General features: G+C 38.5%; 4 protein-coding genes across 9 annotated transcripts; 2 read left to right on the forward strand and 2 right to left on the reverse strand.

Annotated features, from left to right (window-relative positions):
• The first annotated feature begins 532 nt into the window (after window positions 1-532).
• On the forward strand, window positions 533-10,021 carry LOC103442866 (histone acetyltransferase HAC1-like). Of its 5 annotated transcripts, none has more exons than XM_029107909.2 (17): window positions 533-659; window positions 1,214-1,436; window positions 1,542-1,641; window positions 1,969-2,161; window positions 2,253-2,483; window positions 3,020-4,488; window positions 4,577-4,858; window positions 4,942-5,220; window positions 5,789-5,917; window positions 6,065-6,265; window positions 6,368-6,510; window positions 6,615-6,918; window positions 7,429-7,568; window positions 7,956-8,034; window positions 8,442-8,831; window positions 9,094-9,320; window positions 9,457-10,021. In XM_029107909.2, exons 2-17 carry the CDS (start codon window positions 1,225-1,227, stop codon window positions 9,497-9,499), a joined length of 4,422 nt encoding a protein of 1,473 aa, XP_028963742.2. In that variant the 5' UTR covers window positions 533-659; window positions 1,214-1,224; the 3' UTR covers window positions 9,500-10,021. The 5 variants fall into 5 exon arrangements, with proteins under 5 accessions (XP_028963742.2, XP_028963745.2, XP_070660713.1 ...); XM_029107912.2 differs by having other exon boundaries at window positions 8,442-8,810; XM_070804612.1 differs by having other exon boundaries at window positions 555-659; window positions 3,041-4,488; window positions 8,442-8,810.
• Window positions 10,022-10,968: 947 nt separating this feature from the next.
• On the reverse strand, window positions 10,969-16,879 carry LOC103442489 (protein CROWDED NUCLEI 1). The gene is made up of 8 exons (XM_008381281.4): window positions 16,130-16,879; window positions 15,707-15,916; window positions 15,036-15,289; window positions 14,605-14,875; window positions 14,439-14,522; window positions 12,183-14,275; window positions 11,798-11,963; window positions 10,969-11,623 (listed from the first exon to the last, which is right to left on the reverse strand). The coding sequence occupies exons 1-8, from the start codon at window positions 16,388-16,390 to the stop codon at window positions 11,369-11,371; spliced, it is 3,594 nt and encodes a 1,197-aa protein (XP_008379503.2). The 5' UTR covers window positions 16,391-16,879; the 3' UTR covers window positions 10,969-11,368.
• Window positions 16,880-20,321: 3,442 nt separating this feature from the next.
• LOC103442488 (transmembrane ascorbate ferrireductase 2-like) lies at window positions 20,322-22,485 on the forward strand. The gene is made up of 4 exons (XM_008381280.4): window positions 20,322-20,679; window positions 21,168-21,216; window positions 21,713-21,912; window positions 21,997-22,485. Exons 1-4 carry the CDS (start codon window positions 20,533-20,535, stop codon window positions 22,303-22,305), a joined length of 705 nt encoding a protein of 234 aa, XP_008379502.1. The 5' UTR covers window positions 20,322-20,532; the 3' UTR covers window positions 22,306-22,485.
• A 100-nt stretch (window positions 22,486-22,585) lies between these two features.
• On the reverse strand, window positions 22,586-25,696 carry LOC103442487 (uncharacterized). 2 transcript variants are annotated; one of them, XM_008381279.4, is made up of 7 exons: window positions 25,004-25,696; window positions 24,761-24,895; window positions 24,271-24,641; window positions 23,403-24,147; window positions 23,205-23,301; window positions 23,051-23,105; window positions 22,586-22,924 (listed from the first exon to the last, which is right to left on the reverse strand). In XM_008381279.4, exons 1-7 carry the CDS (start codon window positions 25,506-25,508, stop codon window positions 22,862-22,864), a joined length of 1,971 nt encoding a protein of 656 aa, XP_008379501.2. In that variant the 5' UTR covers window positions 25,509-25,696; the 3' UTR covers window positions 22,586-22,861. The 2 variants fall into 2 exon arrangements, with proteins under 2 accessions (XP_008379501.2, XP_070660805.1); XM_070804704.1 differs by having other exon boundaries at window positions 23,030-23,105; window positions 25,004-25,670.
• Between the last annotated feature and the right edge of the window lie 39 nt (window positions 25,697-25,735).

The raw sequence follows: 25,735 nt of genomic DNA on the forward strand, positions 1-25,735 counted from the left end.
TGGTGTAGGTATTTATAGGGAAAAAATTAGAATTTTTTTTTTACAATTTAATGCTTGGGGATCAAGCTAATAAAACTTTGTCTTTGTTTCTTGCGTGGCGCATCTAGACGGACGGAGGTAAAAAAGGAAATTAGGTAATACTGTTACACTTATCACCATTCTTTTGTTATGAGAAGTAAAATCTAGGTTTTTCGCAGCAGGAGCCATACATTATCTGCTTAGTATGCATCTTTGATCTCTTACTCGCGTGGCACATCTAGACGAACGGAGGTAAAAAAAAAAAAAAGAAACTGGATAAGACTGTTACACATATCACCATTCTTCTATCCTGAGAAGTAAAATCTTGGTTTTTAGCCGTCAAAGCAGGACGTTATCTGCTTAGTATACATTTTTTATCTCTTTATTTACGTGGTGCATCCAGACAAGGTCTGAGGTGAAAAAAGTGGCGTGCAAGGGTAATTTGGTAATACAGACACCATTCTCCTCCTGTGTGGAGTAAAATCTAGGGTTTTTTTTTAGACAGTATATAAGTTTTTAGACCGACTGCTCCTGCTACTTCTAATATTCATTAAAAAAGCTTCAGTGGGCCACCACCGATGGTAACGTCGAGGACGCAAACTTCAGCTTCAAGCCAATAAAGAAAAAAATGAAAAGACCAGGTCTTTTTTCCTTAAACCCTAATCCCTCTTTTGTCCAATTAGGGTTTTTAGACTGACTTCGTTGTTGATTGCAATTCGGCTGTGGCCGGCGGCGTTAAATCCCAATTCTTGCTTCTGACTCGCCGTTGATTGCAATTTTGTTGCGTAATTGACAATTTTTTAATTTTTTTTAGAAATTTAATTCAATGGTTTTTTTAAGTGGGATAATTTGAGCGGCCAATTGCTGAATTTTGGATTTGGGATTTGGGGGATTAGGGTTATTAGCTCTCGGCGAGGTAAAGATTTGTAATTTATTGGAACAATGCGGGGTTTGATAATTGTGCTCGGAAATTGGGGATTTGAGCGAATTGATGAATTTGATTTTCTTTTGATTTTGAAATTTAATTTAGATTAATTTGATGGTTTCACGTGGATAATCGTGATTTAAACGTGGTAATTGGTAAATATTATTAAACAGCAGCTGCATTGTTATCGAGATTATCAGTGTTCATGCAAACTCAAACATTCTGTTTATAATTTGGTACCTTTGATACTAAATGTTTGGTAATTTACAGTTTCAGCATGAATGAAGTCTTATAAAATCAGCAAGATGGATGTACAGAGATACAATTCAGGGCAAACCCTTGGCCATATATCTAACTACCCGGAGCTGAATCCTTTTTCACCAGGAGGGGATGGTTTACGTCGTCAAGCATTAAAATGCCCAGTAGGCTACTTGAGGGATTGGCGCAAAGGTCCTAAAGTTATCCGCTTTCGTAATTTTGTTAGGAAACTACTGTAAGTCTCTTTAGTTTGCATTTCAACTTGAGCATGTATTAAACTACGCTTGCGTAGTCTTAAGCATTGCTTTTATTCGTTCTGATGTTTGAATTTCTTCCACAGTAATGACTACTTAATACGTACCAATTATGGGTTCGGAGAGCTGGTATCTGATTATGCGGCTGTCGTGGAGAACCAGCTATTTATGGAGGCTACTTCTGAGGTCTGCATTCATAATAAATTCAATATTTAGCTTGATAAGTTTGGTGTTTTATCTATATGTTTTTGCTACTAAATGGGAAACACTTGACAGCCAATCATGGCCGTGCTATTGGAAATACCTTTTGTATTTTGAGGCTTAATTATTAGTCTTTGTAACATGTTTTTGAGTAACTTGGTGACCTCATCAACTAGCTTCAAATTCTTTAAAGGAAAAAAAACTTGTTACTTAAATCTTGTAGGATATATTCCTCTTATATCTTGTCTGGTTGAAACTTTATGAATGCATGTGTTAAAATATCCTGAACTTTTAAATTTGGATATGTTCTAGGAGGAGTATGTGAATGTGGAAACATTATCTCTTCGGCTGCAAAGATTACTCAACCTATATGATCCAAACTCTAGTCAACCAGCAGGTTCTGCAGAAACACCTTCTAATTGCTTGGGTGGTGCTATTAGATCTGACTCCATTTGTAATAATGCATTCATAGCTAACAATGCTGATGATGTTAACCTCACAAAAGGTGAGCCATTTGAACCTTCCATCATAAACATAATTAACCATTGGTTAATTTAGCCATATTTATCTCGTGGCATAATCAATTTCTCTTGTAGGGCTCCCTTTTAATGGTGATAAGCAGGGAGATACTAAAAGATTCACTACTTCCAATGAGTTGGACATGCCTTACTCGTTAGGCCTAAGGCAGGCTTCTTCTGATACTGTTCTTCCTCTTGAGGACGCTTCAACATCATTCGCTGCATATTCCAATGCCAATCAAGAGATTCGGAATTACATTTCTGACATATCATCTGATTGTCAGGTTCAACAGCAACATCTTGGCCATGGTATGGGTTTGTTTTAGGTCCCCAAATCATCGATCGTTTCTTGGTATTAAATTACTTTCTAGTTTCTGCTATTCCTGGGGAGGTAATTTTTTATTACATATTTAGCTACAGACTACAATCTATTATCTAAATGACATACTCTTTTCATATTCTCGAAAGCTTGAATCAGATGTCTTGGTTCTCACTGGACTGCTGTAGAAGTAGCATTGTTGTGTTATTATTATGAAACAACGTAGTTAGATCCAAGGCCATATTGCTCATACTCCTCGTGTTCTCCCATTTTACATTTGATAAATGTTCACTGATCCAATATGTTCTCAAGCAGACTATTTGCAATCTGGTATCAATAGGCGTGCAATTAATTAGAGTTGTAAATTATGTTATTAGAGAATCTATATTTCCAGAAGTAATAATTTTGTATAGGAAAAGTGGGAAACATACTTGAGTTTAACAAGTCCATCCACTCATACATCTTCACTAAACCCTTTATGCTGTTTGTCTGTTTCTAACAAGGGTTTTTTTTTCTTCTGGTGGAGTTGGATGCTCTAAATTCGAAGGTCGTTTGGGGAGTAACCAGAATGCTCAATCGTTGGTTTGTCCATCTACGGAGGGAAACTTTTCAGTGTTTTCCTCCTCTAACTTGCTGATCCCTCAACATTTTCCAACGGATGTTCCTGAAGTCTCCAATATTCTTCCTGGCACAATCTGCAGCCAAGAGATCTCAACTCTTGAGGACATAGTGCAATCTTGTTCCCAGATGATAAAGTCTCAATGTAACCGGAAACAATCCCTTCATCCATTAATGTGGCCTCAGGTTCTTCCAGTACAGTCACAGGGTGCTCAACATTATGCTTCAGATGATCCCAGTGCAGGAAACATTGAAGATATGCCGCCTTCGTCAAAAAGGTTGAAGATGGGTAACATAAATGGAAATAATCATATATTGGTTCCTTCAATTGTTCAACATTGTGTTCCTGGAGGACTTTCATATCAACAGCAACAGTCTGAATCACCTATATCCCTTAATTCTGAGGATATAGTGCAGTCTTGTTCTCAGATGATAAGGTGTCAACATAACAAAAAACGATGCCCTCATCTATTGAAGCGGCCTCAGGTTCCTCCAGAACAGTCACATGGTGCTCAACAGTATGCTTCAGATGGACCCAGTTCAGGAAACATCAAAGATATGCCGCCTGCAGTTGTTCAAAATTGTGTTCCTGAAGGACTTTCGTATCTGCAGCAACAACCTAAATCTCCTGCATTTATTAGTTCTGAGAATATAGTGCAATCTTGCTCCCAGATGATAAAGTCTAAACATAACCGAAAACGGCCAGTTCATCCATATTTGCAGCCTCAGTTTCCTCCTGAACAATCACATGGTGCTCAACAGTATGCTTCAGATGGATCCAGTTCAGGAAATATTGAAGATATCCCGCCTTCGTCAAAAAAGTTGAAAATGGAGAACAAAAATGAAAATTACCATCTATTGGCCCCTTCAGTTGTTCAACCTTGTGCTCCTGAAGGGCTTTCATATCTGCAGCAACAATCTGAATCTCCTGTATCTATTAATTCTGAAGTAACGCACGTGGAGATGGAACCAGCAAATAATTCCATACAAGATTCCATGAGGATCAATGATGTTACAAAATCTGATTCTGACATTATCCTTAAACTGAACTCTGAGAGTGTGCCGATTCCTTCTGGGGAAATATTTTCTTGTCATCATATGGAGCAAATAGACCTTACTAGCAGTAGTGAGATTATTGACAATGTGAAAGAAGTTTCTGAAAGAATGGGGTCCAAGAGTTCCCATTTTTTCTCAGAAGGGCTTACAGAGGAAACAGTGAGGACTGACTTCACCCAGACAGATCCAAAACCAGACTCTGATTTGAAGGAAGTAATAAAGCCACAGAATCAAGAAACAAATAGTGTCTTTTTGACAGAACTATTAAAAGAAGAGCCAATCAAGGAACATTTATCGAATCTTGGGCTGAGCATTGATCAGGTAATAATTTTCCGTTCATCATTACTTTATTCTCCAAGAGTTTCAACTTTTTTCTAATTACTATTCTTATGCATGTTGTTTAAAACAGAGTATCTTGATGGAAGAACGAGAAAACAGTGAGAAAGTGTGTCAGTTGTGTGCGTCAGGAAAGCTTTTTTTTGCCCCTGCACCAGTGTTTTGCTCATGCTGTAATGCTCGTCTCAAGCGCGGTGTTAACTATTACTGCACACTGGATGAGCATAGTACACGATATTGTTTTTGTAACTCATGCTATAAGGGGTCTCGAAGAGGAAATATCTCATTTCATGGTATCTGTATTTCAAAGGCAACACTTGGTAGAAAGAAGAACGATGAGGAAACTGAAGAACCGGTAAATCAAGTCATACTGTCTTCTTATTTTCTGAGATTTTGAAAGTAATTATTCAATTCTGGAGGCTTTTTATGTGCTTGCAGTGGGTTCAATGTGATAAATGCAAGGGCTGGCAACATCAGATATGTGCTGTCTTGAATGATAATAGTGCTTTGGAAGGCAAAGTTGAGAACACATGTCTCAAATGCTTGTTAAAAGAAACAGAATATGGGGAGCTCAAGAACTTACCAAAGAGTTATATTTTCAGTGCAAAAGATCTGCCAACTACCATGCTTAGCGACCATATAGAACAAAGACTCTTTAGGCGCCTCATGCAAGAGAGAGAAGAGAGAGCAAAGGTCCAAGAAAAAGAGTTTTCTGAGGTAAGAAGCAAACTGATTGGGAATTTTACACGTTCAGCTTATCTGATTTATTTTTCATTTTATTGGAAATTTTATTTATTTTGAGATTTGAGCAATTTTGATCACTAGATAACACCTAGCGATAAGGAATAATCGATTTAATCATGGGCTACCTGATCTTTGTTTATTTTTTATCTTATAAAGTTGCTTGTTTTGGATAATCGTGTGTGTATCGATTTCATAAATGTTCATAATATAAAGTTCTTTGAACCTGCTTGTTTCTTATGTTTTTTCTCAATGGGTTGTTAGGTCCTGGGAACAGAAGGTTCTGTTGTCTAAGTGGTTTGTTCTATTGAAAATGTAAAAAGAAAACTTTCCAATCTAATAAGAATAAATAAATACTCCACCTTTCAACAAAAAAAAAAAACCTCCATCTACAAGTCACATGCCAATCAATTCAATCAGGGGCTGCTTCAGTGTACGTTAAGTTCCCATCTGAAAGTCCTTCTTTGATATTCGCTGAATGGATTTGTGGTATACAATCATTTCTGTCTGTTTATTTTTTATGATTTGTTTGATGGGTTGTTAGGCTCCAGGAGCAGAAGATCTTGTTGTGAGAGAAATTTTATCCGTTAAAAAAACATTAAAAGTGAAGCAGAAGTTTTTGGATCTCTTTCATGACGAGAATTACCCTGCTGAATTCCCATACAAATCAAAGGTGAGACAGTTTTTACAATCCATAGAGTTCTTTGTCGATTTATAGATTTCTCTTCTCTCTCCCGCTGAATCTCCTCTCCTATAATTGCTTGTTTGTTACAGTTACAAGAAAACCTAATCTCACATTTTGTTTTCTTTTTGCATCCAGGTTATTCTTTTGTTTCAGAAGATTGAAGGAGTAGATGTATGCCTTTTTGGAATGTATGTGCAGGAGTTCGGCTCAGAATGTAGTCACCCAAATAAGCGTTGTGTTTATATCTCATATCTGGATTCTATTAAGTACTTCAGGCCAGAGACAAAAACCGTGACTGGAGAAGCTCTTCGTACGTTTGTTTATCATGAAATATTGGTAGTCACCTCTTTTCCCTATCATTATTTAGGCCCATGTTATTGGTAGGTTAATTGACACATGATTACTTACATTTTTTATTTTTACTATTTTTGTCTTCAGATAGCTTACCTTGAGTTTTGTAAGAAACGAGGTTTTGTTACCTCCTATATATGGGCGTGTGCCCCTTTAAACGGTGAAGATTATATTTTACACTGCCATCCAGAATTGCAGAAAATGCCCAAGCCTGAGAAGCTGCGGCAATGGTCTCTCTCTCTCTCTCTCTCTCTCTCTCGTGTTCATCTTTTTGATGTGTGCATGCATTTCTGCAAATGTGCCTTCTCTGATTTTAACTAGTTCACTTGTGCAGGTATCATTCGTTGATAAAAAAGGCAGCTGATGAAAAAATTGTGGTCAGTCACACTAATTTATATGATCGTTTTTTTATCCCCAGTGGGGAATGTAACTCCAAGGTAACGGCAGCTCGTTTGCCATATTTTGATGGTGACTATTGGTCTGGTGCAACTGAGGAGGCGATCAGGAATATTGAACAAGAAAGAATGGCAGACACACAAAAGAAATCAAAGAAAACAATAACAAAGAGAACTTTAAAAGCCATGGGCCATACAGATCCTTCTGATGGCTCTACCAAGGATATTCTACTGATGCAAAGAGTAAATATACTAAACCTTTCCCTTCTAATTTTTCCTACTAAATTGGTGGCTTAAAAGCTGTCTTCTAATTATCTAACTCTTCAATTTGCATACTCTAGTGAAGCAACCTTGGTGGCTTAAAATATACCCTATCTAGTCAAATGAGACAAGTATTGGAATTCTGATAGATATGGGTAAAAACAGAGCACAAACTAATGCTTGATCAATATGATCGATTGCCTTCACTTTGATCTGGTACTACTCTAGGGAGTAACGAGGGCAATACTTTATCGAGATTCTGTGGTTTCCTGGGAAATATCTCAATTCCTTGATCACAATATCAATATTGGAGTGATTGAGTGAGTGTTTGCCTTAAATTTTACAATGGTAATAGTCAATAGGTCTTGGGAAAGAATAAAACATTTACACCAGTGTTGTCAATTGCGTTAATACAAATAATAGATTAACCCTCTTTTTCTCCCATTATATCTATTTACTCTTGATCTTATTTTGTTGTATCTTCCTTTTTAGATGGGGCAAAGCATTTTGCAGACTAAGGAGGACTTTATGATTGTCGACATGCAGTATGTTTGCACTCACTGTCATGAAGCAATATTATCTGGACAACGCTGGTCCTGTGGTCAGTGCAAAAATTTTCACCTCTGTGAAAGGTAACCAATCACTCTGAAGTCTCTCCTTCTCTTCAAACTTTTTATGCTGCCCCTTAATAAGAATATTCATGGTTCCTATCATTGAAATGCAGTATTATTCATCATTCTTAGTTACCTGATATCTTATTTCCAAACAAGGAGGGAGTGGATGAACAAAACAAAAAAAAAAAATCATTAGTTTGAGCTTGAGCAAAATTTCTTTTTATTTTTTATTTTTCTTATTTTAAGAAGTAAAATTCCATTTAGGTTGAATTGATTATCTTCTTTTTTTCTCTATCAATAACTCAATCTTCTCTTTGTGTGTGAAAATATTCACGGGACATTGTTCGTCTTTAATGCCTAGAATCTGTTGACCTTCTCTTTTCACTCTTATTGTATATGTTGTAGATGCCATGATGCTGAGCGCAAAAATTGTGGACAGGACATTCACATCTCAGCCAACATGGAACGACATGTGCTTTCTCAGGTGAATTTCAAACCTTATGAGCTGATATGATATTTCTGCCCTTCTAGCACTACATATCCGCATGCAGGATTAGCCTGCTCAGTAGATAACTAATCAAGTTGCAAAGGAAACATAATTGTACACCGTATAGATCTATCTGCTAAGGGAAGATATCAACAATCAGTAACTGTACTACACGTAAACCTTTTTTTGTTAATTCATGATAGGAGCTCATTTACAATAAAAGTTTATACCAGTCAATTAGTGTTAGCATCTACCAAGCTTAAAATAATTTGAACCAGCCTAGGTACTAGTTTTACCAAATGAAGTTGTAGTTCAAATAAATGCTCTCGTTAATGTTAGAGTGGCATATTTGTGCATATTACAATCAAATTTGATTAATTCGTATGACTTTTGCTCTTTTTCAGGTTGTGGTGGAGGATGTGCTTTCTGATACCAAGGATGATGATGTTATTTCGAACAACAATTTACTTGAAAATAGGCATACTTTCTTGAGCTTTTGTGAGAAAAAGCATTATCAGTTTGGCACACTTCGCCGGGCCAAGTATTCCTCAAAAATGATTCTGCATCATCTCCATAATGCTACTGTGCTAACTGCTGGGAACACATGCAGTATTTGCCATAAGGATGCTGTGGTTGATCAGAGATGGGTGTGTGAAATATGTCCAGAGTTTGATGTTTGTGCAACATGCTATCGAGAGAAAGGAAGCGCTTGTCACATTCATAAGCTGACTCAAAGTTCTCCCTCAGCTAACCGTGGGACAGAGAATCGAAAGGTGCCAAAAAAAGGATTTCTGGTATAGAAGTATTAAGTTTAAATATTTCATCATTCCTTCCTCTTTTCATGTAGTAGTAGTTTTCATCTTTTTTCATGATAATAATATTATTAACTACGATAAAGATAATATTCATCATTCCTTCCTCTTTGCAAAAAGTAATTTTAATTAGCTAAATGAAAAAGATGCAGTGTGCGTGTGTGTGCACGTGTTTTTGCAATGTTCAGTTTCTTTGTCCTGTCATTATGTTTGATTAGACTTATAGTGTAAATATGTCGTGCAGATGAGGGAACTGCTGGACGTTTTACAGCATGCAACAACATGTAACCCAAGCAAGATTCAACCTTGCTTTTACCCGAACTGCCTCCAGATGAAGAAGCTATTATACCATGCAGATAAGTGCACTGTTCGGGCTACTGGAGGTTGTCACTTCTGTAAGAAGGCATGGAGCGGATTGATTCTGCATTCGATGAACTGTAGAAAACTAAATTGTACCACACCACGTTGCATGTGAGTTATATTCTTTGCATTTAGCCACCACCCCCTTCCACACCAAAAAGGGGCTTGCTATTTTGTTCTTATAGCATGACCATAATTGCTCTAATTTTTCGCTCATTTATCGGATTGATTGGTGATGATTTTGAAGGGATCTGAAGAAGCATGCAGAAGAGCGTCGGTTGAAGAATTAGTCAGGTGGCAGTGAGCAGTGAAGGTTGCTAACAGTTGATAGTCTAAAATGTACAGGATAGGACAGGATTGTCAACACCGGCAGCCGAGTGTATAGAAAGTTGAGAAGCAGGATAACTTGCAGCATTAAGTATTGCAGGGCTCAACGATTTTGTCAAATAAAAACACAGTGAAATATCGGTCTGATACCGACCCCTTGTGTACAGACCTAGTAGCGTTCCTTCGGACGGCTTGTGATTCGAGGCGTTGGTGTGGTTCCAACACAATAGGCTTACAAAGGTATGCTTTTGGTAGCTGGTTAAGGCTCTCCCTGAACAGCGTAGCGTAGTTTTCTTGGACGTCGGTAGATGAACACATGTTTAGAACAGGTAAATCAGAATCCTCTAGTTTGAGGTAATCGCAATTTTTATGTCTTGTTCCCGTTCTTTGGGTTTCTGATACGATCTTCCGGTGACCCGGCATTTATGTAATTTATGTAAATTCAATGTTTATTACTATTTACCAGAAAGAGCTTTGTTGTGTCATGTCTTGATTTCTTTTCATGTTTTGTAATTAATTTCATCTAAACTCGTTAACTTTATAGTTATGACAGCGTCATATATTACGAAAAATCTATTGTAGGGTATTAGTACATTTGATACATAATTTAAATGCTGGAATTTGTCCTTTGAAAAGGGAAATATTGAATGAATTGATTGTAAATTGATGTGTTCTCATATTTTTGGTACTCCACCTTCCAAATACTAGGCATTTTTATATATGTTTTGACCACCAATTTAAGGCCCTTAACCTTTTTCTTTGCCAACTCAGGTTTATATGTTTTGCTCAAAACTCTTGTATAACTTGGGCGGGCGAGATATATATATATATTTCGGAAAGAGATTCTCTCCTAATCTCTCCCACCAAAGCTATCTAATCAAATAATCCAAACCTTTAAAATTTAATTCAACAGCTAAAGTTATAACTTTTAAAGAGATCCTCTGTTTTAGTCATTTGATCAAATTTCAAAGGCCCGGATTACTTGATTAGGTGGTTTTGATGGGAGAGATTAAGAAAGGATCTCTTTCCATATATTTCAATCGTCTAATATGATGTACCAACAAATATGATACATACACAATTTAATGGACTCGGTTTCGTGAGATAATGGTTCTGCGAGAATGACTCGAAAACAGTTTTTATGAACATAAAAAGGGCATAAATGTCGATTCAACAGAGACGTAACTGAAATACGATTTTTCATTAAACCGTTGAGCGTCAAAACATAAATGTTGGTTGTGACTAGAAGCTCCCGAACACATCACCGTGGGTCTAACCCGAGAATCGGGTAAGCCATCTCGGCAGCCTCCGCCATGTTATATAATCTGGGTCACTGAAATCATCTATCCTGTTAACTACTGTTGCAAAATGCCAAACATGAGAGAGAGAGAGAGAGAGAGAGAGAGAGAGAGAGAGAGAGAGAGAGCATGCATGCAGTTCAAACAATCACTACCAGAAGGAAATAAAGATTACAAACAATGTGGACGTGGAGGAGCTTTCAGTCCAGCAGTATAATATGCACTGCCTACTGCTGCTGCTTCTGCTTCTGCTTCTGCTGCTACAAGAGAATAAATCTAGCTTTGTCTTTAGGACAAAAAAAACAAAAATAATAAGAAACAGCTCCAATGTCTTCCTGGGTCCTAAACGATAAAGAGTAAAGAGGGCAAATAAACCCTAATCCCTCCCACTGAATTACTTCCATGGTTCTAACTACACTTTAATTGGTCATGCACAAATACTACCACATTATAAAAGCCAACAGCAAACCTAAAGTTGATGCAGTCAAGTTCCCGTCCTCCAAAATCCACGTGGCGGAAACAAGTCTAAACTCATTATGTTGTGAGGAAGGTCCAGAGCTTCTTTCCTATTGAGGCTTGACCAGGATGTTCAGATGATTCTTCTTCATCATCGTCATCATCTTCTTCAATGGGAGTAGCTTCCCGGGATTCACTCCTATACTCATCTCCTTCAACATACTCCTGACCCCCTGCTGTTGAACCATTCACCTCTTCACTCGCTACTGGATTTTCTTCCTGATTTTTCACTGCATCTGCATCACCATCTTGCGTGTTTGCAAGAGTCTCGCACTGAGCACAAAATAAAAAGAAACACCGCATTAGATAAGCAGTCATGATGCTTTTACTGACAAACCGTCTTCTGAAGAAGAGTGTCCATAAAACAAATACAAGGGTCGTGCATGTGCACACGTGCCATCTAGTGACATTCTAATGGGCCAGTGAAGAAACTCATCGAACACTCACCCGCACAAAGTGTGAGCTTCCACCATTCTCGCTAGCAACTCCCATTGAAGTAGCAGGAGCAGCTTTGGAGTAATGAATCACTGCCTCCGTCCCTATAGCTCCATCAACCTCCTCATTTTCTTTGACAAGGTCACGGGAGGCAGTTGCAGCAGCACCTCTGACTCCGCTGAGCAAATAATGAGAAAAATAAAAACTTGGTTGCATGGCAACGACCACCAGATTTTCGTTAAGCTAGAAAATGACTTTTACATCTATTATCCAATACACAAAACTCTAGAACCATGCAGCAAATAACAATTCTATTCAAGAAACTACAGCAGATTGCTATGTTTTTTACATGGTACTACACTACATATACTCAAGATATAACAATTTAAAGACTTACGTTTTCGGTCGCCGGAGATTGTACCGACTTTCCCCTGGAACTTGTTCAGCTGGAAGAACTCTTTCTCGCTTCTTCTTGCGCTGGGAACCCATGACAATGTCAGAAAGTCTTTCACTATCACCACCATCACTCAGAGCAATCTGAGATGTCTCAGCGCGGCCGCGCTTCCGTCCATTTCTTGTTGTTCTTTTGTCAGCAAGACTGGAACCACCAAGGCTTTCACTTTGCATGTCGACGGAATCCTCCGCAGTACCGTTTGCATATTCACTGTCAGCCTCCCCAAGTATAGCCTTAGCATCTTTGACAACTGCTTTCTTAGTGCGAGCTCTGGTTACTGCAGGCCTGCGACTCCTACTTGGCTTTCGACGACTACCCTTCAAATCAGAAGGCTGAGAATCTTCTGGGACATCAGGTGGTGCCTCACTGTTCATGTTGCTATGCTCATCATGTGAAGGATATTGAACAACTTCGACCTCTCTGATGCTGTTGTCAGATTGAATCCTCTGGACATCAAAAGAATCACTTGCAACTCCTAAAGAGATCTCAGCCTCGTTTTCAGTGCCATGCACTCTTTCGGATGGCTCTTCATTTTGCTCACCCGGAAATGATGCCTCGTTTGGAGAATTTTGAGGAGCACCAAACTCGATCTTTTTCCCTGGGGAGAGACTAAAAATCTTTGTGGTGCATTTACGAAGCCAAGATATAGTTCCACCAGAAACTGGAGACCTTGGTTCAGCAGCAGGAGACATCTCATTTTTTTGCCTCTTAGAAGCAGCCAGATTTTCATTGAGACCTCCCTTCAAATAGTCATCACTCAATCTCGGCTGGGGAATGACCTCTGCATTTTCAATTTCAGCTAAAGGTCGTAGCTGCACAAACTCCAAGATCATTTCACCACAATTTGTGCAACTCTTGAGTTTCTCAATAAATGAAATAAAGGATTCTCTCTCCTTAATAAACTGCTCACGCTGATCTCTGAGTTTCCGGCTAAGGCCAAGAAGTCCATCAATGTCTTTTCTTATCTCAACTTGTTGCCTTTCAAGATGTTCCTTATTTGCATCAGCTTCTTGTCTTTCCTTTTCTATTTTAAGCCTTTCAACTTTGATTTCTTCCATTTCCCTTCTAGCTACCTCTCTCAAGTAATTAACATTGTCTAGTTCTCTTTCTTGTTCTTCTGCAAAAGATTTTTCTCTTTCACGCAAGGGTTTTTCCATATCCTCCAGCCGATTCTGCATATCAGTTTCAAGCTCCCTTTTCCGTGTCTCAAATTCATGAAGCATTTGGCTTCTCTCACTTTGAGCTTTCTCAGCTAATTCTGACTTCTCATGTTCCATATGGGCTGCAAATGACTCCCTGGCCAGCTTAAGATCCCCCTGCTCCATTTCTATAAAGTGTTGTGCCGCCACCCTTTCATTTTTCAACCTTTCTTCTTCAGCATGTTTCCATTTTTCTATTTCTTCCTTCTGTTCACCCACATTCTTTAGTTCTTTCTCAATCTCAACTCTTTTGTCATCCAGTTCCTCCCACTCTCTCTCAAAAAGCTCCTTTTGCTGCTTCAAGTCTTCAGCTTCCTTCAGGAGCAGTTCTTTCTGTTGCCTGTACTTGTCAATTTCCTGTTTTAATTCTGACTGCAAGCGGAGATAATCTGACCTTTCTTCTTCAGTTACTTTGAGCAGATCCCTCTGCTCACTAATCTTCTGCAGCTGTTCCTCATTATCAGCCCTGATCTTCTCAACTTCAGCCAGGAGCCTAACCAAATCCTCTTTATCATTAACTAGTTGCTTCTTCTCGCTTTCCAAGTTCTTCTCCTCAGACTTAACAGACTTCTCCTTTTCCTTCAGGGATTTCACTTTTGTTTCAAAGTCATTCTCTTTCTCCCTGAGTTTTTCAGCTTTCTTTTCCAGAGCCTGCTCCCGTTTTGCAATTTTCTCCTCCAAGTGATTGATTTCAGATTCCTTTTTCTCCACATCAACTGCCCTGTTTCTCAATTCATCATCCAAGGATTTTCTCCTTTCATCAATTTCCAACTCAAATTCACATTTCTTTGCATCCAGCATGGCATTGTGTTCATCAATAAGCTTTTGGATCTCAACCTGGCAAAAGAAAAGAGTTGGGGACCATTAGAATAATGATTTCACTCTCATATTTATCCATTTTTAACCTAAAAAAGTTTCAGCTTTTAGTTGTAAGTCAACTTTAATGCCATAGAAAAAACAGAGCATCATCACATAAGGTTTAAGTAGTTATTGGCCTTACTTTTTCTTTAGCATTGAGATTTTCTTCCCATACAAGTAACTCCTTCTCCTTCATCTCGAGGTTCATTCTCAGACCATCATATTCCTGCATATAATAGAAACTTACTTAAACAAATCAATTATGACATTCAAAAACGCTCACACATAAATACATAAAATATTCTTGCCTTCTCCTTCAGAGTTAGATTTGCTAGCCTGTTGCTTATATCATCTTCTTTCCTTTTCAATGTCTCATTAGTTGCATCGATCTTCCTCTGAGCATCTTCCAGATCCTTCTCTTTCTGCTTAAAACTCTTGTCAATTTCATTTGCCCTCTCCTCTCTTTGGTTGAGAATTCTTTGGCCCTTGGCTAGCCTCTCTTCTCCCTCTTGCAATTTCCTTTCCCATTCTAGCAAGTCCTCCCTCCGCTTGGACAAAGAAGTCTCATGTGCTTCCTGTCTGAGAAGAGACAAACTAGATAAATTAAGACAAGAAATAACCTTGATATTGAGAAGTGGTCAACACTGCTTTAATAAAAATCATAAAGAAAGAAAAAAAAAATTATTGTGATAGATTATAGAAAACACCAGAAAGAAAAGTTCAAGAGCCTTGATCTTACTCTGAACAAAAGGATAACCGATCTCTTCGAATTGCACTTTCTCGAGACTCTAAGTCTTTCAATTTCCTCTCAATTTCTGAACTTTTTCGGTTCACTTCAGCAAGCTTGGCATCAGCAGCATGCATCTTTGCCTCTAGCTCCAATGATTTCTCTTCTACACTAGCAACCAAAGCATTTGCCTCGGCCAACTTTGATTCAGCAGTAAACTTAATTTCTGCATTTTCCGAACGAATCTCATGTAGAGCCTTCTCTAGCTGCAAAGTTAATGTACCAGATATTAGAAAATCAACCACAATCAGTTAACTTTCTAGATGAGAGCATGGACTTCCAATAATAACCGTCGATTCTGAAGTTTAAAGTTTAGCCCACTCAAAAACAGAAAAGGCTGGTTTTCATTTCATATAAAGTAAAAACACATGTATTTACTAAGAAACAAAATGACAAATACGTTGTATGGTGAGCATTCCTTAGTCAATTGAAAGATCTTAAGGGAAAGAAAAAATTAACAACGATTGTATATACCAAGATCAAATGGATGTTTTCATAGCCCTCCAAGGCTTTCTACAAACTGATAATTCGCCTATTTAGCTGCTAGAGACAGAGAATTAAAATACCTATAAATAATGTAATTGTAGAAGAGTCAAAAACAAGATTAGGAAGATAAATCTTACATCATGCACACATTGTTTCTCAACCCCCAAGGCCTTCCTCAGATTCTCCTCTCGCTTTTCGATTTCTGTCATTGCAATCAAATGGGCTGATTGTTCTCTTCTGACGGCCTCTTTTGCTTCGTTTAATGACTGCCTGACTTCTTCATACTTAGAAGTCCACTCCTTCTTCTCAATCAAGAGCAGACCCATATTGTACTGGTATTCGAAAAGCTGTTCAATAAAAAACAATCATTCATAAGAAAAGCATGCATCAAACAATTGGTAATAGTAAATTCCATGCTTAAAAAATGAATCATGTGCTAAATTATAATGGCACATCTAAAAAAGACGAATGAAAAACCCGAAATTTACAGGAAAAAACTGAAAATTTGAAACTAGTAGAGCAAACAAAGCATCACAAGATTCAACAAGCACTCGACCAACCTCATTTTCGAGCTCCGAAACCCTGTGAGCCAAGACTTCGCGGTCAGTGGCTGCGCCACCGGATTCCACTAACATCTTCCCCACATTCTCAAGCATGGAACCCGAAACTGGCGTCGCGGGTTCAAACAAGTTAACACCTTTGCCCTTCGCAACGATCCCATCCCCGGAGTTAGAGTTCGGAGCACCGGACCCGGTTCCGGTCTTCTCCGCCCCGGTTCTGGGCGTTCGAGACCAACCCGACCACCGTTGCGGCGTAAACATCAAGAAACTCTCTATAACAATCCCAGAACGATTACAGATTGCAACTTCAACTTCATAAGCGCATGCACGCCGAAGCCAATTCAACGATTAGGGAAAAAAACCCTAAATTTCAGAAACAGAATTCCCGCCGGAGAAAAACCCTAATTTGAGAAACGAAGTAGCGTTCAGGAGTGAAACCCCAAGCCAGGACCCGATCAGAATTCCAAAATTCCGGCGAATTGAAGTTTCGAAATTCAGATGAAAATTGAGAATTCTTGCTTCAGTAACACTCTCTCTCTCTGGTTTCCGTCTCTTAACAAGAAGCCCTAGTCCGGACGTGAACGGAGTTCCTAAATTCCGGCGAATAGGATATTTCAAGTCCGGAAACCTCCTCAGTATCTCTCTCTCTCTCTCTCTTGTTTCTCTCTCTTCTCAGCCACCTTTGTGTGCTGGTGTGCGGATTACTCACGTTCTTTCTTTTTTTATTTCTGGGCCAGCGCGGAATTTCATGTTGAAACTACCAATTTGCCCTTCGTTTTCATATAGTTGAACCGATAGTAGTAGGGTAGTTTCGGAATTCGAACCGGCTGGCTTTATGGAAAGCAACGTGGGTGGCTCGATTGTCTTGTATGTAAAGACGAAGTTGCCCATGGTTGGAAATGCCCGTTTGGACTGGAAAAATGCGTAAATTGGGGGAGAGGTAGGGGCATTTTGATAAACCGGGCATGTTCTCGTGTTTTCCAAAGAATATACCCGTGACAGTGTACCGAAATGCCACGGTGTACGGGAGCTGTTAAGTTGGGAAAAAAAGGGGATTAGGCCTTGAAGATAAGCGTCTCTTTGTCGCATGTGGCTTCTTCTTCATCATTGCCCACTTCCTTTTTCTGTTAAAAGTTTTTCAAAATATTTTATCTGAGCATTTTTTTTATACAAATGATATTAAGATGGTGAAATTTGAATTCAAATATGTCAAACGCGATATAAGACGTTATTAATTATTTGAGCTGATCGGTCTTTTATATTTGGTTTCAAGATGCTAAAACAATTGGTATGGTCTAGTTCGTTTCACTTTGAATCACAAACCGAAACCCAAATTGAATAATTAATATGTATGGTTTGGTTTCAATTTGACCAATAAGTTCTATTCAATTTGGACTTGAACTCATTTAAATTTTGTTTGTTGAATTTGTGACATGAGAAACTCAAGCCTAATACTCAACTCATATATTAATTCATCAATGAACTCAAATAGAAACCCCCAAAAAATGCAATTACGAAAGCCTGAGGAACGATGTTGTGATTTTCACTCTATTTTATTTTTTTTACACTCTTTGATTAGTTAATAATTTTTTAGAGTACTTGTGGAATAAAATGGGGTGTGGAATTGTCATCCTATATAGATTATATAAAAACTATTAATAAATTGAAAGAGTGTGTGAAGCAAAATGTGATGAGTGAAAATAACCGTTCCAGAAAAATCAGTTGTACATCAAAACTATAGATTGACATGATATATGTGTTACAATATAACATCTACAGACTTATTTGAGAATGTTTTGTAAGGTCCAAATTCCCTTTAAAAATAAGGTGTTTCCAAACCTTTGTTTACGGAAAAATTTAAAGTGTTTATGATTTACACATTGACTGAGGAAGCAATTTTAAGTACTTAAAAAAAAAACACATACATTCCAAGCGAATTTAGTAACATCAAAATCCTACCGTTAAACACAAAATATTCACCTTTTTACATCCAACACTTTTACATGAACAGAAAACCTGCCCCGGGAAAGAACGAAAAACCAAAAAGAATCCAGCATTGGTCTGAGAAATGGTGTCATCAACACTCCCCCTTTTAGTTTCTTGGCCAACTGGGTTGTTATTTTTATTCTTTTTTTGGAATTTTGTAGTTATTTTGGAAGTGGGGTTTTGTTTGTTTTCCAATAGAAGTTGTGATGCTTTTGCTTTTGGAAAAAGCAGGGTGCTTTACTTAGCATTATAATCTGTGAGTTTATGTAAAATGCGGACTGTTTAATAAGTTGGCGTGTCAGATCAACAGTATATTCATGGCTCACTCTAGAATTCTGGTAGTTTGAATTTCCAACGACACGAATGCTAGGGAAAAGAAAAATTAGAAAGAAGGTTGATGGCTGGTATAATCTTGACGAATTTTCGCTGCATTACGGAGTATTCAATTTGAGCTTAAGTTAGCTGTAATCTTAACGAAGTTACATCATTTCATTACTATTTCGTTGTTTTGCTTAATGTATGTGATACTTCAGATGAAAATGATGTTAGAGCTTCGCCAGATGATATTAAGGAATTGACTTATGTTAACATTGGCGGAGCCAGTTAAGGCCTAAGGCCTAGGAGGGTCTTATGACCCTTCTCACAATTTGGAAATTATGTATTTATATGTGATATTGATGTTGCTTGGCTGCTGTATTTATGGTTGAACCTCCTCACAAATACAATTTGCTCATAATTGAGGGTTCAACACTTAATTTCATAATTTCTTTCTTTGCCACTTAATCAAATAAACAATATATAACTTCATGTCCTCATACTCATATCAACTACTTTTATTCGAATTCGTATCAAGATGCATAGGCTTGATTGTTTTTCATCATTGTTGTAAAGCGTCACTTGCTGTAATATAATTAATTAAATCATAATGATATCAAGGTTGTAAACTAAGAGTATATTTTAAGTTGATACTTATGATCATTTCTTAAGTAATTTTTATATTTAAACTCAAATTTATCATAATTATATAGCTACTTAAAATTGACCCTCCTTAACAAAATTTCCGCCATTGTTTGTTTGCAAGTATGTATGTTTTGAACCTCTTTGTGATGGTTATGCAGACATTTGGCTGTTCGCTAAGGCATCGCGGTGGTGGAGGCCGTAGATTAGGTCGAGGTGGGCGAAGGAGTGGTGGTTACTACGGTAGTGGATAGAGTGATTAACGGCTAGTTAAAGACCATTAAACAATAATATTTAGAGGGAAGCCACGAGACCGTAACCCAACTAGCAATTGACGGCAAGAGGGAGGAGCTTGCTCAAAGAGGATTGGTCCCCAATTGCATGACAAACTCAAACAAGCCAAACAGTTACTATGACTTAAGAAAGAACATGCAACATTTTACTATAGTGGTGGAAATGTGTTGAGCTCTTGCATGACGACATGAATTCAAATCTCGTCGATGACTAATCTAACATCTAATCTAACAAAATTTATCATTTGACAAAAAAAAAAGGAAAAATAATTAAAATGACTTGAAAACTTTGAGTTTTAACGATAAAAACAAAATAAAAAGTAAAATGAATAGTACCATGATTGATTTTTTAATGTAAAATTATGGTTTTTCGTTAAAATGAACAGTATCGAGAGCTTTTCATTAAAATTTCCAAAAAAAAGAAGAAGAAGATAATGATTTTTTTGTTGAATCTAGGGTTATTTACAAATTTGACAGGCAATCAAGTCGCCTTACAACCAGCTTCTCTAATTCTTACCCGAACAATATCACGTTTGCCATTTATTTTCGTCTTAGATTTTAATTGATAGCCATACTTATACGATGTTAACAATTATGTAATTGAATATAAACAACATTAAAAATAAGAATGATGTTAACAATTGTTGTTGTATTGAGTGGTCGGACATAATATGCCTTGAGAAGGTCTGTCTCAAGATTCCGGTTGAAGAGACTCAACAACCCAAGATTTCGGTTAAAAATACTCAATAAATTGAAATACAGATAGCAACAAGTAATGCTATTCATACCATGTTTTTGTACTATATTTTCATACAACCTTAGGTGGTATTTGATGTGGACAGCCACATAATTTGAATTAATCAGATTTTTAAATTTAATTTATTATTTAATAAACTAATAATTAAGAAAAATAAGTTAATCAACGTACCAAAAAACAAACAAAGAAGAATGGTCCTACGTGGACTTGCTGACGTGTCGCATCTCAGTCGAAGAAGCCTGAAAATATTTCAACCGCCGCCACCTCCCCCGTCCCAATTGTTAAAGAAAGAAACAGTCAGCGCCAAAAATCGAAACCCCCAAATTAAACACCCCCCTTTTTTTTTCTGTCAGAACCCTAATTTTTCCATCTCTGAGATTTCAAAGCTAAAGGAAGAAGAAGGAGAAGAAATGGCGGCGGTTCCGGTCGTCCGCTTCCCGATCTTGAGGGCGGTGAGAGTGATAGGAGTGATAGTGGCGGCTCTGGTGCTCACCTGGACCGTTCATTTCCGCGGCGGATTGGCTCTCATCTCCGATAACAAAGATCTTATTTTCAACGTACGTCTCTGCCGAAATCCTCCTTTTCTCTCACTTTCTTCTCCTTAAAGTTTCAATCTTGATTTTTCATAATGTTTTGTATAATATTAATATCTATTGGGAAATTAATTTCGAATTTTCTTTAAAGGTTGATGGGTTTGCTTAGTCGACTTGTTCTCGGTACTGGGTTTATCATGTTATTTGTTTTAGAGCTTAATTGTTGTCAATTTTGTGTTTCTCTTCTTTGCTTGTATCTTAAGCTTGTTCCTTGTGGATCCCCGCTGCACTCAGGTTCGAATCCCCATTCCCGTAGTTTAGATTAGATTAGATTAGATTATCGTCCCGATCAATTTGTAGTCCAGTATTATCTTGAACTGGAAATGATGCTTCTTTGGTCAATTTTCCTGGTTGTTTGATCTAGGTGAAATTTCTCTTTTGTACATTAGTATTTGGTGCTTTAAGCATTTTTAGGTATGGTAAATCTTATATGGTTGTTGTGTTGCTTGTAGGTTCATCCAGTATTGATGGTGATTGGGCTGATACTGTTAAATGGAGAAGGTAAATTTTCTGTTCTATGGGAACTTGGCCCCGTATCTAGTTACCGATTTCTCAATGGTGCCTCTTTCCCTGTAATCTAGGCTTAAAGTTATTGTGATTGCCTTGGATGATTATGCACTAGTACAATGAGTTTCCTAGAAGCATGCTAAGGATGAAAATGATGAGTTTGAAGCGTTTGTGGAGGTCCATATGGTTCCTAAGTGAGAAATTGATTCACTTACAAGAGTTTCGCTAACTATAATCGTAAGTTATAAATGGTCTTGCTGGATTTTAGATGTACTCAGATACTTTTCTTTTTTCCTCCTTTGCCAAGAGTTATGTCTTATCTTATGTGAGAGCTAAGTAGATTTTTTTGTTCTTGTGCTTCACTGACTGGTACTTTTGTTTTGTTTGCTTCTAAAATGTGAAATAATTATATAGGGAAGTTATTGACTAGCGGTATGTTAACGAAAATTATTATGAATTTGAACAATCCTGTGTTTCTGCAATGATGCAGCCATGCTAGCATACAAGACAGTTTCAGGACCAAAAAACTCGAAAAAGTTAGTTCATCTTATGCTACAATTCCTTGCCTTTTGCTTAAGCATCATCGGTGTATGGGCTGCTTTGAAGTTCCATAACGATAAGGGCATTGACAACTTCTACAGCCTACATTCGTGGCTGGGTCTAGCTTGCCTATTCCTCTTCACCCTCCAGGTACCTTTATAGTTTCTATTTTTCTTCACCCGAGAAGATAGCTTGTGCAACTGCTTTTATTCATTGTCATTTTCTTTTTCACAGTGGGCTGCTGGATTTGTAACGTATTGGTTCCCGGGAGGCTCGAAACACAGCAGAGCTAACTTGCTGCCATGGCATGTATTTTTCGGTGTTTATACTTACGCCCTTGCAGTTGTTACTGTAACTACTGGTATATTAGAAAAAGTCACCTTCCTTCAAACCAACCAAGTTATATCACGCTATTCGACGGAGGCCTTGCTCGTAAACTCTCTCGGAATATTGGTCGTTGTTCTGGGAGGTTTTGTTATTCTTGCCGTTATTACTCCGATGAATAATAATAAAGGTGATGTTCTCAGAGGATCAAAAGAGTAAGCACAAGCTGCAAAACTGTGCTTACTTAAGTTCACAAAGAAGGCAAAGGTTTACCCAAAATATGGATTATACAAGATTTTGTTATTGTAAAAAGATGGTTGTATGATTAAAGTAACAAATCCCTTTTGTTTGTTCCTTTCGGATGATTGTATTTTCAATGGCATGATGTTATCCATTCAATACCGTTATTATCACTCCAAAAACCTCATAAAAACGCGAGAAATTTAATACATAGAGGAGTGCAAATGACGTTTTTACGAGAAAAGAGAGAACATGGCACTTCCGAACGGTTAACATTGTGATACTGCGATTAAATCATCCAGAACCTGTGTACCATAAGTTTAAAACATCTGACTTGTGTAAGTTGTGTTTCACTGTATGGCGAAAAGAAAAACATCTGTCTCAACTCTCAAGCGCTTAAAAAATGAACCTCAGGCTCTGGTCTCTTCTTGTATGTTCAATGATTCTGAATCCACTGATACTATCATCCACACAAAATTTCGGAGAAACCTTGCGGAATCATACGATCCATTTCCGAGAGGGCGCTTTTAAATGATCACATCCACAAGTGTTCTCTTCTGTATTCGCGCACAATGACGGGCACACTTGTGGGTGGAACCTAATAGAAGCATGAAAACATCGAGTCATCACTCTTTTCCGAGATAAAGGATTGAAAATGAGAATACACAATGAGTCGTAATAACTGCAAGTTCAGAACAATTACTTGAAGAAGAAAAGGATTTACCATGCCGTAATCCGTGATTATCATTGAAATGTAATCTGAAGGGACTGCATCATAACTGCCAATAACAAGTTAAAACAGGAGTGCACAGTTAGTCCGGGTAGATTAAAGCCGAGAAATGTGATAGCACGGAACAATAAATTTATGAACACTTTACATCAAATTCAGAGGTTGAATATTTTCACAATTCGAGTGTCCATCCAAAGGATTGCCTTCCTTTCTACCAGGAACCTTTAAAATGACATCGGGATCACCTGCAAGAAGTGGAACAATTACCTGAGAATCAAGCAAACGGAGCATGAAGTTATCATAAACTGTCACAATGATCACACCAATTAATGGCTAGGATGCATACCGAGCTCGTTACAGCAGATGGAATCAAGTTGTACCCTTTCGTGAAATTTATATGCCTCACAACATACTAATACCGGTACATGGAATGCATGTGCTACCATAGCAACACAAGCAGTGCCAACCCTTGAGTAAACTGTTCCATTGGACAGCACTGAAGAAGCACCTAGAAAAACTCGAGTAACCTCATGCATGATACACGAAGCAGCATTTATATGAGTGTAAGTACAGCTGAGGCCCTTTCCCACCAACCTACGAAGTAAACGCTGTCCTTCAAGCTTTGGACGAGAGTCTACCACCACAACACGAAACTGTTTGCCAAGCTCATGGGCATGTAAAAGCAACATTTCAACTGCAGAGGATGACCCGTACGTTAGAAGAACATCACCATCCCTGATTTTGCTAACTGCATGCTTGACTATCACTTTATCAGCAAGTATGATCTTCTCGGATATGAACCGTTCAATATCTGACTGGAGAGATGCTTTTGCTTCTGACTCGGACATAGTCAAAGGTAGCTTGGCAATTCGGCTCTTTAGAAACCGCATTGCATTCCCCATGGTGATTGAAAGCGGCCTGCAGTCACTAAAAAATGAAACATAACTACTTATTTTTGCTGTCAAATCCCTACTGAGGTTTTTCTCTGGTGGTGTTGAATAGTCTTTAATGGCCTCCTGAAATGCCAAAAGCATGGCAATACAACGAGCATTGCCACCCGATATATCTCCTGATAAATACTGTAAGCCAACCTGACATCCGTACAGAAAGCTACAATTAGATAGAACCATAATCTCTTTCATAATCACATTAACCTCTCAACTCATCGAGCAAAAGACTCAAACCATAACATCATGACTTAAGCATCTAAATACCTTATAAACAGCAGGATGCACAGGATCAAGTTGGAAAAACTTAGACTCGAGATCAGGAAGCTGAGTTCCATGCTCGTATTGAGGCAAATGCCTGAACAACTCAACCCTGTTCCTGGCCTCAGTTTGCTTGACCACTGAACGCCTTTTCGCCTTCTCCACACGACTTGTATCATCATATTGCATTCGCGGATGAGGAACTTCTTTCTTCCTCTCTTTCTCCGGCAGATGTTCACTGCCACCACCTCCGCCACCACCCGTCTTCTCAGATACCGCCACAGATGATTGTGACACGAGTTTCGTGGCTTTAGGCGGTTTCACATTTGCTGCTGCCGAAGCAGAAGCAGCAACAGAAGGTGTTTTACCTCCTTCAGCTAATAACACAATGCAAGGAACACATTCATAATCAACATAAGAAATTCGAATTCTTTGAATTCAATTACATTTCTATTAAAAACACTTGTGAATCAGTAAAAGCCTAGAAAAGCCATACCTTTTGAGGCAGCCTTAGCTGCTCGTTGAGCTTCCTGAACAGCCCGCCTTTCGGCTTTTGTGGTTTTCTCCTTCAGTGGCTTCGAATTTGCAGCTCGCTCGCTTTGCACTTCCACTGACGCATCAACATCTTTCTCTGCAAAGTTTCAATCTTTGTTTCTTCAAATTTTGCAATCCTAAAATGCTTGAGCTAAACCAAAACCCCTAATCAAATCAAAGCAAACGAACAGCAATCAGCAATTACCAGAAATCCCAGAAGGCAACTTGACCACGGAGACCGTCATCAACCCACTGGCGGGGACGCTACTCGCCTTCACGGCAGCCGTCAGATCGAACCCTCGACCAGGAAACGAAGACGACGTCGTCAAACCCGCAGCGGTTCTTACCCCTCTGAATGCTCGACCCGGTGACATAACGACGTCGGTTAGGAACTCGCCATTCCCCATCACGATTCCGTTCGACGACGAAGCAGTAGGAGGCGAGGCGGGGAAGAACTCAGAAGAGTTGTTGTAACTCCCGGCGAGTATGGACTCTCGACGGGCCGAGGAGGGTGCGAAAAGAACCGGACGGGTGGTGTCGGAGGAGTGACGCGGCGGGGGGATCATTACCGGAGAGAGGGAGTTACCGGAAGTAGAGATGCCGGAGACGGGAGGAGAGGAGGAGTAGGCTATGGGCTCGGGCGAGGCGAAGAAGCCGACTTGTCGGACCTTGGGGTCACTGACCGTGCGCGGGGGCCGGCGAGGGTCCATTGGGGGTGTGGAGTGAGGGTTTTGGGGGGAGAAGCAGCAGATAAATACAGAGCCTGTGAAAAGGAAGTGGTAAGCATTATGCACACGACCATTGACGATGACAGAACAAGATGCTCAAAATATTATTCTTCTTTTTCATTTTTTTTTTACTTGTGTGACTGCCGAAATAATCTACGTTTAAATTGATACCACTAGATTTTAACATTTATAACACAAAAGGGTGTAGT

Source organism: Malus domestica, chromosome 09, assembly GCF_042453785.1.
Source record: "Malus domestica chromosome 09, GDT2T_hap1".
NCBI lineage: Eukaryota > Viridiplantae > Streptophyta > Magnoliopsida > Rosales > Rosaceae > Malus > Malus domestica.